At 46.6% G+C, this 14,524-nt stretch overlaps 1 protein-coding gene across 1 annotated transcript in view; it reads right to left on the reverse strand.

Annotated features, from left to right (window-relative positions):
* LOC115476416 (protein-glutamine gamma-glutamyltransferase 6-like) overlaps positions 1-14,524 on the reverse strand; it is a 52,719-nt gene that overhangs the window by 24,865 nt on the left and 13,330 nt on the right. The window contains exons 3-8 of the mRNA XM_030212786.1: positions 12,749-12,982; positions 7,911-8,029; positions 7,200-7,328; positions 5,653-5,830; positions 2,502-2,637; positions 226-329 (exon numbers count right to left, since the gene is read on the reverse strand). Coding sequence (XP_030068646.1) covers positions 226-329; positions 2,502-2,637; positions 5,653-5,830; positions 7,200-7,328; positions 7,911-8,029; positions 12,749-12,982 — 900 coding nt within the window. The remainder of the gene's footprint in view (positions 1-225; positions 330-2,501; positions 2,638-5,652; positions 5,831-7,199; positions 7,329-7,910; positions 8,030-12,748; positions 12,983-14,524) is intronic.

The following is a 14,524-nucleotide window of genomic DNA, read 5'->3' on the forward strand; positions in this document are numbered from 1 at the left end:
TATAGAATCCAGGGCAAAATATGCAGGCTTCCCTAGCCTGACGTTCCCCTCGCTGTTTTTGTAATTTGGGATTTAAAGTTTCTCTTTCAGTGCTTTACACATGTAGAAAAGATAATTAAAGGATAATAGATAGTCATATGTATATATATATATATATATATATATATATAAAGAAAGAGAGAGAGAGAGAGAGAGAGAGATATTCATGCATAAATCTTGGATTACCACCACTAGTCTCCTGGGGAGTTGAATCCAAAACTTGCCATCCATCGTAGGATGGTCCAAGGTCAGGTCGCCGAAACCAACCTTCATTCCACACATGAAAATTCCTGTAACAATAGCAATGGAATGGGACAATGAATGACTGGACCACCTTGGTGGAAGATCCCAGGGGCTGTCAAACTATTTACTATTGTCTTCTGACATGGAAAGTGACCAAAGCTGTATGGCAAGATGGCCAGTCTTATTAATGGAGAAACATTCCTCCACAATGATATGTATCATATTTGAATTAATTTCGGTTATAAACATTTTCGATATCCTTGTGACCCTGGGCAAGCCACTTAACCCATTCATTGCTCCAGGTATAAAATACACTGGCCCACTCAATAGTTTAAGTAGACAGGAGTCTCTCCTTTCTCCTTAAACCCCAATGAATATCAACCTGTTCCTGTCTATAAAGTTACAACAATAGGGAAGTTAAACACACAGGGCCCTGTTTATTAAGGTGTGTTAGCATGTTTAGCTCACGCTAACTGTGTAGGTGCCCCTAGGAATATACCATAGGGTATATATGGGTATAGAGGGTAGTGGCATTCAGAAGTTATTGAATTACAAGGAATAAAAATGGAGTTTCGTATTGGGCATCTCTTTTGTGACGTTGCTGCTGCTGATTTTCACTTCCGGTTTGGGTGGGTGGCGTTTAGTCGCCATCTTGTAAATGACATGCAACGCCGTGAAGTGTCAGTGTTTTATACCAGGTATGTGAATGTATCCGTTAGAACGTGTTATGCTATGACTGATTTTGAAATAATGGAATCGTGTATTGAATTGGGCATATTTATGTATTTTAGGGCCAGTGTCCTGACGCAGCTATGGTGAAACGTGACCATGTTGACGTGGGTCCTGATATTTTCTATAAGTGAATAAATCATTTTTTATTTTACATACCATTGAGTGTTAAGAAGAATTTTTAGCACTGGGATGTGTAACTTTTTTGAGTGAAAGCCTCCGCTGGTGAGAAACAGGATCATTTGATTTGAATCATAGGACTATTATAGGCATCTATATGGTCAGCATGCTCTAATGTTTAGCGTGCGCTAAAAACGTTAGCGCAGCTTAGTAAACAAGGCCCACAGTTTGTTACATTCAAACCTCTAAGATCGATATAGTGTGCACTTAAGTGGAGGGGCATAATCGAATGAAAACGTCTATCTCCATGAGCGTTTATCTCCGAGAACGGGTCCGTGAAGGGGTGGACCGAACCGTATTTTCGCAAAAAATAGACGTCCATGTTTTATTCGACAATTTGTGAGCTGGGCGTTTTTGTTTTTCAGCAATAATGGAAAATGAAAGCGCCCAGCTCAAAAACGAATAAATCCAAGGCATTTGTTCGTGGGAGGGGCCAGGATTCGTAGTGCACTGGTCCCTCTCACATGCCAGGACACCAACCGGGCACCCTAGGGGGCACTTTTACAAAAACAAAAAAAAAGGTAAAAGAGCTCCCAGGTGCATAGCACCCTTCCCTTGTGTGTTGAGCCCCCCAAATCCCCCTCAAAACCCACTGCCCACAAGTCTACACCATTACTATAGCCCTAAGGGGTGAAGGGGGGCACCTACATGTGGGTACAGTGGGTTTGGGGGGGTTGGACGACTAAGCATTAAGCAGCACAATTGTAACAGGTGGGGGGGGGGGATAGGCCTGGGTCCACCTGCCTGAAGTCCACTGCACCCCCTAACAACTGCTCCAGGGACCTGCATACTGCTGCCAGGGAGGTGGGTATGACATTTGAGGGTGAAAATAAAAAGTTGTGAAACATCATTTTTTTGTGGTGGGAGGGGGTTAGTGACCACTGGGGGAGTCAGGGGAGGTCATCCCCGATTCCCTCTGGGGGTAATCTGGTCATTTAGGGCACTTTTTGGGGCCTTATTCGTGAAAAAACAGGGTCCAGGAAAAGTGCCCTAAATTCTAGCTTCAAATGCATACTTTTTTTCCATTATCGGCGAAAGGCACCCATCTCTGTTCGGGTGATAACCATGCCCCATTCCCGCCTTCACCACGCCTCCGCCCCCGTCAACTTTGTACGCTTCCGCGATGGAGTGCAGTTGAAAACGTCCAAGTTCGGCTTTCAATTATACCGCGTTATTCGTTTTTGTGAGATAAACGTCCATCTCCCGATTTAGGTCGGAACTTGGGCGTTTTTCTCGTTCGATTATAAGCAGGATAGTTGTCCTATGTGGGACCTTTGTGAAGTTAAATATGTTGAGATGCTGATAGTTACCAAATGCTGTCATCACTCATGCCTGCAGGCACTCCAGACACATCAACGTAAGATTCAATCTTCAAATTTTTATTTGTGTCATGGGCAGAGGCAAAGTTTGAGATACAGCGGGCCCCAATTCCAAGACATCTTAGTGCTGGAAATTTAAAAAAAAAGTTTCATTTCAATTACAGAAGTTGCTCTTGATTTTTAAAGACAATCTGACTGACCTCTTGTTGATATGCAGTTTTCTTGATCTATAAAACTCTCTTCTACCACTAGAGTGCACTAGACATCAGACAAGGATCGAATCAGACATTGCAACCAAGTTCTTTAAAAATATGTGACTACCTCTAGGAAAAGGTTACTAAAGTTACCAGAACAAAAAAAATGAGGTTGAATGAATTCTGTTAGAGAAAACAAACCTGTAATACAACAGTCCAAATCTCATCCTTTTATGTAAAAAAAAAAAAAAAAATAACAGTTAACGAAGTTTAAACATTTAGGGGCCCTTTTACAAAGACACATTGAAAAAATGGCCTCCGGTAGCGTAGACACGTGTTTTGGGCGCGTGCAGAATCATTTTTCAGTGCACCTGTAAAAAAGATTTGTTACATTTGTACCCCGCGCTTTCCCACTCATGGCAGGCTCAATGCGGCTTACATGGGGCAATGGAGGGTTAAGTGACTTGCCCAGAGCCACAAGGAGCTGCCTGTGCCTGAAGTGGGAATTGAACTCAGTTCCTCAGTTCCCCAGGACCAAAGTCCACCACCCTAACCACTAGGCCACTCCTCCACTTTTAAAAGGCCTTTTAAAAAATGTTTTCCAAAAATGGACGTGTGGCAAAATGAAAATTGCTGTGCGTCCATTTTGGGTCTGAGACCTTACCACCAGCCATTGACCTAGCGGTAAAATCTTATGCCATAACCAAGCAGTAATGACCTATCCGTGTCAAATGCCACTTGGTGCGCGCCCAATATGCGCGTCTGAAAATAATTTTTTTTCGGACGTGCATATTGGACGCACACTAAAAATGAAATTACCACAAGAGCCATACGGTAGCCGGGCGGTGACTCCATTTTGGCGTGCATTGGGCACACGTAGACGCTTATGCAGCTTAGTAAAAGGGCCCCTTGACTTTTTCAGCTTGCTTATGGACCCATGACACGAAAGATTAGTCATTCTCAACATTTTGGATCTGCTATTTCAATGGAAGTAGGATTTCGTAAACTGCCTCTCTGTGGTTAAAATCAAAACAGTTTACACATTTATATACAGCTACCTATTTTGTACCAGGTGCAAAGGAAAATTGAGTGATTTGCCCAGAGTCACAAGCAGCTGCAATGTAAATCAACCCCAGTCTCGCTGGTTCACAGGCCACTGCTCTAACCATTAGGCCAGGGCTACTCAAGTCCAGTCCTCAAGGTTCACAGGCAGGCCATGTTTTCTGGATATCCACAATGAATATGCATGAGATAGATTTGAATGCACTGCCTCCTCAGTATGCAAATCTCTCTCATAGTAACATAGTAACATAGTAGATGACGGCAGAAAAAGACCTGCACGGTCCATCTAGTCTGCCCACGATAAACTCATGTGTATACCTTACCTTGATTTGTACCTGTCTTTTTCAGGGCACAGACCGTATAAGTCTGTCCAGCAGTATTTCCCGCCTCCCAACCACCAGTCCCGCCTCCCATCACCGGCTCTGGCACAGACCCCGTATAAGTCTGCCCTCCCCTATCCTAGCCTCTCAACCACCAACCCCTCTTCCCCCCGCCACCCAATTTCAGCTAAGCTTCTGTGGATCCATTCCTTCTGCACAGGATTCCTTTATGCCTATCCCACGCATGTTTGAATTCCGTTACCATTTTCACATTCATTTTCGTTTTCTCTCGTCCACATTCATTGTGGATATCCTAAAAATCTGGCCTGTCTGTGGACCTCAAGGACTGGAATTGAGTAGCCCTGCATTAGGTCATTCCTCCACTCACCTGTTCCTAGAAACGGTCATATATTATTCTAGGACAGAAAAATGAGATGAAGTATTGTGAGAAGCTCTGATTTTTCAATAATAGTAAACCTAATTTTCCAAAACCATTAGCAGGGATAAAGTCTATGGCCTGGGCCCTCACTTTCAAGCCTCAAGGGTCACCAATAGAGATCTATATACGATGGAGTCAGTAGGCAAACTTTCTCTTATGAAAATGTATTAGTTACATCCTAAAAACCTGACTCAATGGTGAATGGAAGAATGGGAGTGAAGACCAAGGGCCAATGGGTACTTTTGTACTTATTTACCATTAGCAGAGTTTTCAGCAAGAAGCTACTTGAATAGTTTGTCTTTGATGATGGACTAAAGCTATACTGGTATATATACCGGCAGAGCTGGTGGGGGGAGGCGGGGCTAGTGCTGGGCAGACTTATACGGTCTGTGCCAGAGCCGTTGGTGGAAGGCGGGACTGGTGGTTCAGAGGAGGGGATAGTGCTGGGCAGACTTATACGGTCTGTGCCAGAGCCGGTGGTGGGAGGCGGGACTGGTGGTTGGGAGGAGGGGGTAGTGATGGGCAGACTTATACGGTCTGTGCCAGAGCCGGTGGTGGGAGGCGGGACTGGTGGTTCAGAGGAGGGGATAGTGATGGGCAGACTTATACGGTCTGTGCCAGAGCCGGTGGTGGGAGGCGGGACTGGTGGTTGGGAGGAGGGGGTAGTGATGGGCAGACTTATTCGGTCTGTGCCAGAGCCAACTGGTGGGAGGTGGGGCTGGTGGTTGGGAGGTGGGGATAGTGCGGGGTAGACTTATACGGTCTGTGTCCTGAAGAGGACAGGTACAAATAAAAAGTAGCACATGAGAGTTTATCTTGTTGGGCAGACTGGATGGACCGTAGAGGTCTTTTTCTGCCGTCATCTACTATGTTACTATGTTACTTTGTTACAGAGAGTTCCCATAAACTTTTGGGCAATGCAGCTCATTAAAATTTGCCCCCTATATAGGCAAATTCTTTAAAGCCTTCTGTCTACTGAGTCGTTCATCAAATTTCATGGGATCCCTTGAGGTTTTATGAGATCAGCCCAACAGAAATACTTTAGACTCATTCTGTTCTACATTTGAAATATTTGGTGGTTTCCTAATTAATTTTTTATTGGTGCTTTGTTTCACATTAGAAAATACCTGTACATAACACCCCTGCAAAGACCCAGCACTGTCCATACTTGACAGGCTGAAATCCACTGCTTTGCCATTGGCGCAAGATGGAGGCACTTCCATTCCAGCTGGTTGGGTTCTTCCCACTTGAATAGTTTCCACTCCAGCTTCCAAGCACCACTCCGTTATCATCATTGCTGTTGACCTGGAAGTGATATAATCATATAAGAGAAAGGGAATGGTGAGAGGGACAGTAAATCAGAAAATTAATGATGTGTAAATGGAATATCTAGTGGCCCTTTCACTAAAGGGCATTAAGCCCTAACACAAATTTACCCCCAGATTCGATATATAACACTAAACGTTGCATGCTCACAATTGGCAGTGCGGCCAAATTGCACACGCAACTTAATTGGTTAACAAGCTAATCGGCACCAATAATCGTCCCTAACAAGCACTAATTGGCACTAATTAGAATTTACGCATGCAACTTTCTAAGCATATTCTGTAAAGTGGTGCATGTGAATTCTAACATGGGGGGTGTAGCCATGGGAGGGGCATGAGTGGGTGATGGGCATTTCTAAAAATTACACGCACGGGCATTTATACGAAGTTTTAGTTGGAATAAATGGTTGCACCTAAATTTTAGTCATAGGAATGGGTGCTACAAGTATTCTATGAACTGCACCTAACTTTAGGCGAGGTTTATAGACTAGCGCTAAGTGCGGTTTTTCAGCCCTGATTTTTTTGGGGAGCCCTTTTACTAAGGTGCACCTAAAAGTGGCCTGCACTGGTATAGCTGCGCGTTTTGGACTTATGCGGGTCCATTTCCTCATTGCGCGTGGAAAAAAAGGCATTTTTTTTTGTGCCAGAAAATGGACGTGTGGCAAAATTAAAACCAGTATAAGTCCATTTTCGGGCTGAGACCTTACTGCCACTCATTGACGTAGCGGTAAGGTCTCATACTCTAACCAGGCAGTAAGTGGCCAACGCGTGTAAACTGGAAATTACCACCGGGTAAGCGCCTTGCAGTAGAAAATAGAAAATATATTCTACCACGTGTTTTGTTCGCTTGTCAAAAATGGAATTACCAGCCAGGGCATGCGGTAGACAGGCGGTAGTGCACGTGCAGGACATCAGACTCAGAAACAGAACGAAGCCTTGCCCCGGAAGAAGAGGACCTCGGCTGGTGGGGATTGGGGCCCCCTGCCAGCAAAGTTAGGCAACGGCAACGGCGGGTTGGCGGCGGGAGGGGGGGTCGAGAGGGTCATTGGCAGGGGGGTCCAGGGCCAAATCTACGGGGGCCCAGGCCCCCGTGGCCCCACGTAGCTATGCCACTGGTAGGCACCTTCACATTTTTGTAAAAGGGCCCCTTAATCTGGGTTTAGCGCAAGGGAAACTCCCTTGTTAAAACGTGTTAAGGCCAGATTTTAACATGTTTTAGTAAATGAGGCCTCTCGTTTATCTGAATGTAACTTATTTTGAGGTATTACTGAAAAGCTGCAGGGCCAAATCCTAAATAGCAATAAAGAAATCATAATAAACAAGTAAATAAAAGTTATATCCTTTCTCACCATGGCACTAAGCACTCTGCCCACATAGATAGGATCATTCCTTCTGGAAATATCAGCCCCTGGGTTACGGCGGTAATTTATGCTCCGGTCCAACATCTGGATGCAGATATTTAAAATATTATCTTCAAACTGCAAAAGAAAAGAAAAAAGACTTAAAAAATACTATTTTCACTTTAACAATAGGCTCACTGGGAATTATACATAAGGCTTTTGATTCTAGGTTTTAACCAATAAACACTTAAAAGTAAAAACTTTAACCTGGAATATGCTCCCCTACTTAATCCTTTCTAGTACATCCCTCTTCCTACCCCTCCATTACATTTCCCACACTAAACAATATGCTAATCCCAATACACACCCTCCTCCCATTCCCCTACCCAGTGGCGTAGCTACGTGGGGCCTGAGGGGGCCTGGGCCCCCATTGATTTGGCTCTGGCCCCCTCCCGACGATCCCTTTGAACCCCCCTCCCGCCACCAACCCTCCACCGCCGTCGCCGCCTGCCACGCTGCTTCAAATACCTTGTTGTTAGCTGGCCCCGCCAGCCGAGAACCTAGTTCTTCGGCGCCGGAGTAGCGCCTTCATTCAATGCAGTTCCTGGCGTGATCAGCTGTTTCTGACGCCGTACGTCACGTGGACTGCACATAGGAAATGATACTTTGCTGGTTTTCTTGGTGATACCCAGAAAGAACTTAACGACTTTAGTCACTAACCTGACCAAAATCCCATAGTCTGTAGTCTATTTGGGATGCAGTTCCTACAAACATCATTCCAACCTCTTCCATAAGGTACTCCCGTCGTTCCCTATTGTCAGGCATATAAACGCTATCACCTAAAAACCCCGAAAGCAAAAGTAGCTGTTGTTATATGTGCATCATTGGCGGTAAGGAATAATGAGAACCTATTTGCTGAATAACTTTTATCAAAGGATACAGGTAAAATTTAATGGCCAATACAGACTGGAAGGGTTAATTATTAGTGCTAGGGGGTACTGTTCCCTCTAAGCTGAGCAGAAGTCCTCCACCTATGGTCCTGCCAGTGGGGGATGATATTTCACTATCACATTTTCAATAGTGAATGACAGACAAACTCTGGAGGACTCCGGGGAACCTACCTGTCCCTAGTAATTGAAAACACAACATTGAAGCACCGCCCCCTACTGGTAGCAATGGAGTTGGAGGAACTCCTGCTCAGCTTACAAGAAACAGTGCTAAGGGGTAATTGAATGAGTAGCTGACCAACTGTAGGTGCTAAGAATGTGTGCAAATGCTGACATTTTAGTCATGTATGCATGTAAGTGGCCATTTGTGGATGTAAATGACCTCTTTTAACATGCCAACTAGAATGGAAGTATGTGTGCAGGTCCCATGGCTCATCCTTCACTTTGGGCACGTACAATGGCAGGGTTTACGCAAAATATGGCAGAGTCCTCACAAGCCTAGATTACAAATTCTTTTGGGGCCCTTTTACAGAAGGGAATGTGCATGGCAATGGGCTTGCTGTGTGACAATCTGGAACTACAAAAATATTTTCTATTTTTGTAGCGCCGGTGCTTACCTGGTGGTAATTGGACAATGCCACATGTTGCCTGGTTACTGTTGGGTTAGTGCGGGAGCCCTTATAGCAACCTCAATAGGTGGTGGTAAGTACTCCCCTTCCCCACCCCCGAAATGGCCGTAGAGACAGCCTTTTACCCTCTGCAGTAAAAGTTGGCCTCAAGTGCATCAAAAACACACGCTGATGGTAGCACAGGACCCCTTTTACCACAGCTTAGTAAAAGGCAGGGCTGCCGAGGGGGGGGGGGGGGAGGCAAAATTCCCCAGGCCCGGGCCTCCAAGGGGGGCCCGGCGCCGCTGCCCCTGCCACTGCAGTCCGTGGTCTCACCTGCCTGCCTCCACAGCTACGGGCCCCCTTCATTCAAAGCGGCAGTCGCAGATCACCTCTCTTCTGGCCTTCCCTCACTGTGTCCCGCCCTCGCGGAAACCGGAAGTTATATCAGACGAGGGCGGGACACAGGGAGGGAAGGCCAGAAGAGAGGCGATCTGCGACTGCCGCTTTGAATACAGGGGGCCCGGAGCCGTGGAGGCAGACAGGTGAGACCGCGGAATGCAGCAGCAGGGGGAGCGACGGGGGGGGGGGGGCAGCAGTGGGGGGGGGGGGGGGGCGGAGGCGCAGCGGCCTTGTCCCGGGCCCCGCCTAGTCTCTCGGCAGCCCTGGTAAAAGGGTCCCTTAGCTTATACATCTACATGCATAAAGAATGCTTTAGCATTTACATCAGTCATAGTTCTGTGTAAGTACTTGTGCCAGGTTTCAGCAGTGTAAGTCTGGCACCCAGAGAATCAGTGCAGATTATTATTCTATCAAGAGAGTTCGCCCGTTATGGAATCACACTTAGCACTGATCTTTTCTGGTACCCCTTTTTGAGATTCAACTAAAAGAGAATCACACTGATCCACTTATAAATTCTCTGAACCAAGGGGAAAAATGACCGCAAGATGTTGTAACTGCCACCTTACAGTGTGGTTAAAAATAACACATCTTTAGTGTCAGCTCTGGAACTCTTTGCCAGAGAAGGTTGTAACAGCGGTTAGAGTAGTTGGGTTTAAAAAAAGGTTTGGACAAATTCCTGGAGGAAAAGTCCATAGTCTCCTATTCAGACAGACATGGGAAGCATCTAGTATGGAGTATGGAGTATGGGATTTCTAGCATGGAGTGTTGCCACCAGTGGCGTAGCCAAGGGTGGGCTCAGGTGGGCCCAGGCCCACCCTCTTTGGGCTCAGGCCCACCCAGTAGCAGCACACCTATGATTTGGCAGGCAGGGATCCCCAAGCCACACCAGCTGAAAACTCCCAACAACTGTTCCTCCTGCATACCTTGTAAATAGCAGATCTTTGCCTGCATCAAGCAGCGACTGATACATGCTATTCACACCGGCCCCACAGCCTTCCCTCTAGGGTTACCATTTTGTGTCCTCTGAAAAAGAGGACACATGTCACGCCCCCTACCCCGCCCCCGCCACGCCTCATACCCCGCCCCCGCCACGCCCCCTTCGAGTCCTCGTTCCGCCCCTCTATTCCCCGCCCCCCGTCACATGGTTCCCCCCCCTCACTTACTATCTAGCCCTGGTGGTCTAGTAGGGTCTTCTCTTCGGGGCAGGAAAGAGCCCCCTCTTTCCTGCCCGGAGCGCTGCCTGTCCTTGCCTGCTGCATCCTCCTCGGTCTGGCTGGAGATTCAAAATGGCCACCGAGAGTTGAAGTGGCCTCGCGAGAGTTCAACTCTCGGCGGCCATTTTGAATCCCCAGCCAGACCGAGGAGGATGATAGACAGGGGAGGCAGCGCTCCAGGCAGGAAAGAGGGGGCTCTTTCCTGCCTCGAAGACGTCACTAGACCACCAGGGAACATGGTAAGGAAGGGGAGGGGACGGGAGTAGGGTTACCACGGCGCCGATCGCCCGCCCACACGCACGCGCCTGCCCGCACCCGCGCCGACGTTTGTCCAGAAATCCGGACAAACGTGGGTGCAGGCAAAATCCGCCGGACGCCCCGGACATGCCCTCAAAAAGAGGACATGTCCGGGGAAATCCGGACGAATGGTAACCCTACTTCCCTCTGATGTATTCCCACCTATGCAGAAACAGGAAGTTGCATCAGAGGGAAGGCTATGGGGCCAACATGAGCAATGTGTATTAATTTCTGCTCGCTCCGGTGAAAAAAACTGCTATTTAAAAGGTATGCAGGGGAGCGGGATGTTTGAAAGACCATATGGTATGCAGGCAAGAGAGGGAGAGACCAAATCACTGTGGAATACGGTGGAGTTCTTCAGCCCACCCATCTTGGGCCCAGGCCCACCCAAAATTCAGTGTCTGGCTACGCCCCTGGTTGCCACGATTTGGGTTTCTGCCAAGTGCTTGTGAGCTGGCTTGGCCACTGTTCGGAAAACAGGATACTGGGCTAGATGGACCATTGATCTGACCCAGTATGGCTACTCTTATGTTCTTATGAACTCAATCCTTAGTCCAAAAATACCTCAAAGCAAAAACTGTAATATATACAACCGTAGTTCTTTCTTCTTATAATTTTTTCTTTCATATGCTAGTCTTTTTTTTTTTTTACATTTTGTTCATCATTCTTAAAAACATTATGAGCACCATTTATAGAATTCCTTAAGAGTGCACATTATTTGTAAAGAGGGGTCACTCTTTCAGAAAGATTGCACACTGTTTCCCAAAAGTGCACTCATGTACACACTGTTTGTGCAGGCACAATGATTCACACATACATGCACTAGCGGGAAAGAGTGCACACTTTTTCTGAAAGATTTCACTTTCTTTGCAAATTGTGGGCACCCTTTATGAATAGTGTATACTCTTTACAAAAAGAGCGCCCTCTTATGAAAGAGCGTTTTCGCTATCCTGCTTATTTTCGAAGGAGAAGGGCGCCCATCTTCCGACACAAATCGGGAGATGGGCGTCCTTCTCCCAGGGTCGCCCAAATCGGCACAATCGAAAGCCGATTTTGGGCGTCCTCAACTGCTTTCCGTTGCGGGGACGACCAAAGTTCATGGTGGTGTGTCGGCAGTGTACCAGAGGCGGGACGGGGGCATGGTTAAGAGATGGTCATCCTCGGCCGATAATGGAAAAAAGAAGGGCATCCCTAACGAGCATTTGGCCGACTTTACTTGGTCCATTTTTTCTTGCGACCAAGCTTCAAAAACGGTGCCCTAACTGACCACATGACCACCGGAGGTAATCAGGGATGACTTCCCCTTACTCCCCCAGTGGTCACCAACCCCCTCCCACCCAAGAAAAAAAAAATTAACAAACATTTTTTTTCGAGCCTCTATGCCAGCCTGAAATGTCATACCAAGCTCCATCACAGCACTATGCAGGTCTCTGGAGCAGTTTTTAGTGGGTGCAGTGCACTTCAGGCAGGCGGACCCAGGCCCATCCCCCCCTACCTCTTACACTTGTGGTGGTAAATGTTGAGCCCTCCATACCCCCCTAAAACCCACTGTACCCACATGTAGGTGCCCCCCTTCACCCATAAGGGCTATGGTAGTGGTGTACAGTTGTGGGGAGTGGGTTTTGGGGTTTTGGGGGGGGGGGCTCAGCACACAAGGGAAGGGAGCTATGGACTTGGAAGCAATTTCTGAAGTCCACTGCAGTGCCCCCTAGGGTGCCCGGTTGGTGTCCTGGCATGTCAGGGGGACCAGTGCACTATGAATGCTGGCTCCTCCCATGACCAAATGCCTTGGATTTGGTCATTTTTGAGATGGGCATCCTCGGTTTCCATTATCGGCGAAAACCGAGGTCGCCCATCTCTAAGGTCGACCTAAATTTCATGATTTGACCGTCCCCGACCATATTATCGAAATGAAAGATGGACGCCCATCTTGTTTTGATAATATGGGTTGCCCTGCCCCTTTACATGCCGTCCTTAGAGATGGGCACCCCCGTTCGATTATGCCCCTCTATGTCATTTCAAATGAATTCACATCCCTAATTCTAGAGAAGTTGTAGTCCATTACACAGGGAACATAGTTTGTACTCTACCTGTAGACCAAGGATTGAAGAGCAAGGTGAATTTCCCTAAATCACGGGAAACTCCTGAGGTCATGGCACTCAAAGTGTAATGTCCAATGATGGCATCACTTGGGGAAGTAATAGTGATGGTCATATTATTTGAACCACTTTGTCCCCTGACAGCACTCCAAGAGTTGATATTTCCAGAAGCAGAACTAGCAGAAAACATAGCCAAAGTCTTAGTATGCACACTTGGAGCTGGTCCTAAAAAGGCAAGAGAACAAAATGTTGATATTCATAATGTTGATACTAATACAAGATTCTACAAAACAAATTATATTTACATAAAATAAGATAAGACAGCCACTCATCCCCTAGAGAGGGTTTTTTTTTTTTAAATTTTTGTTACATTTGTACCCCACGCTTCCCACTCATGGCAGGCTCAATGCTGCTTACATAGGGCAATGGAGGGTTAAGTGACTTGCCCAGAGTCAAGGAGCTGCCTGTGCCTGAAGTGGGAATTGAACTCAATTCCCCAGGACCAAAGTCCACCACCCTAACCACTTGTCCACTCCTCCACTGTTGAGATTCTACATGGAATGTTGCTATTCCACTAGCAACATTCCATGTAGAAGTCGGCCCTTGCAGATCACCAATGTGGCTGCGCAGGCTTCTGCTTCTGTGAGTCTGACGTCCTGCACATACGTGCAGGACGTCAGACTCACAGAAACAGAAGCCTGCGCAGCCTTCTACATGGAATGTTGCTAGTGGAATAGCAAACATTCCATGTAGAATCTCCAATAGTAGCAACATTCCATGTAGAATCTCCAATAGTATCTATTTTATTTTTGTTACATTTCTACCCTGTGCTTTCCCACTCATGGCAGGCTCAATGTGGCTTACATGGGGCAATGGAGGGTTAAGTGACTTGCCCAGAGTCACAAGGAGCTGCCTGTGCCTGAAGTGGGAATCGAACTCAGTTCCTCAGGAGCAAAGTCCACCACCCCTAACCACTAGGCCACTCCTCCACGGATTCTCAACACGGTCCTCGGGACATGCACAGACAGTCAAATTTTCAGGATATCCATGAAGAATATGATTGGCACAGATCTGCATACAACGGAGGAGGTGCATGCGAATCTAGCTCATGGATATTTATCGTGGGTATCCAGAAAACCTGACTGGCTGGGTGTGCCAAAGGACTGGGTTAAGCAACATGAAATGGTTGTATTGTTTGGGATCTGCTGAGTATACCATCCATGGCAGGATACTATGGTCAATTGACTCTTTGCCTGACCCTTCATGACACATATACTTGCTGAAGGTAATTCTGATTTATAAGGTCAATTCTATGACTTGATGCCTAATACTCACATGAGTCAAAAGCTCCAAAATCAGCAGTTATACACTTAAGCATACTAAGGGGTGAATTCTATATATGGTGCCCAAAAAATTGGCACAGACAAAAGCGCTATTCTATAAGTCATGCTTAAAGTTAGGTGCGATTTATAGAATAGCGTTTACGCTCGGGACTCACGTCTAACTTTAGGCACGACCCTTTACACCACCTGAAACATGGTGCAAATATCCACGCCTAAATTGCGTGCACATCTCCCGTATTCTATAACAATGCGCATAAATGCTAAGATCACCCTCATTCCACCCATGACCCCTCCCATTTCTGTGCCTTTTTTTTTTACTTATGTGTAAAATGTAGGCGCAGATTCCATGCCTAAATTTAAGCATGTAAGTTCCAATAAAATCTTAGTGACAATAATTGCTTGTTAAAAGCCAATTATTTGCACT

Source organism: Microcaecilia unicolor, chromosome 8, assembly GCF_901765095.1.
Source record: "Microcaecilia unicolor chromosome 8, aMicUni1.1, whole genome shotgun sequence".
Classification (NCBI taxonomy): Eukaryota; Metazoa; Chordata; class Amphibia; order Gymnophiona; family Siphonopidae; genus Microcaecilia; species Microcaecilia unicolor.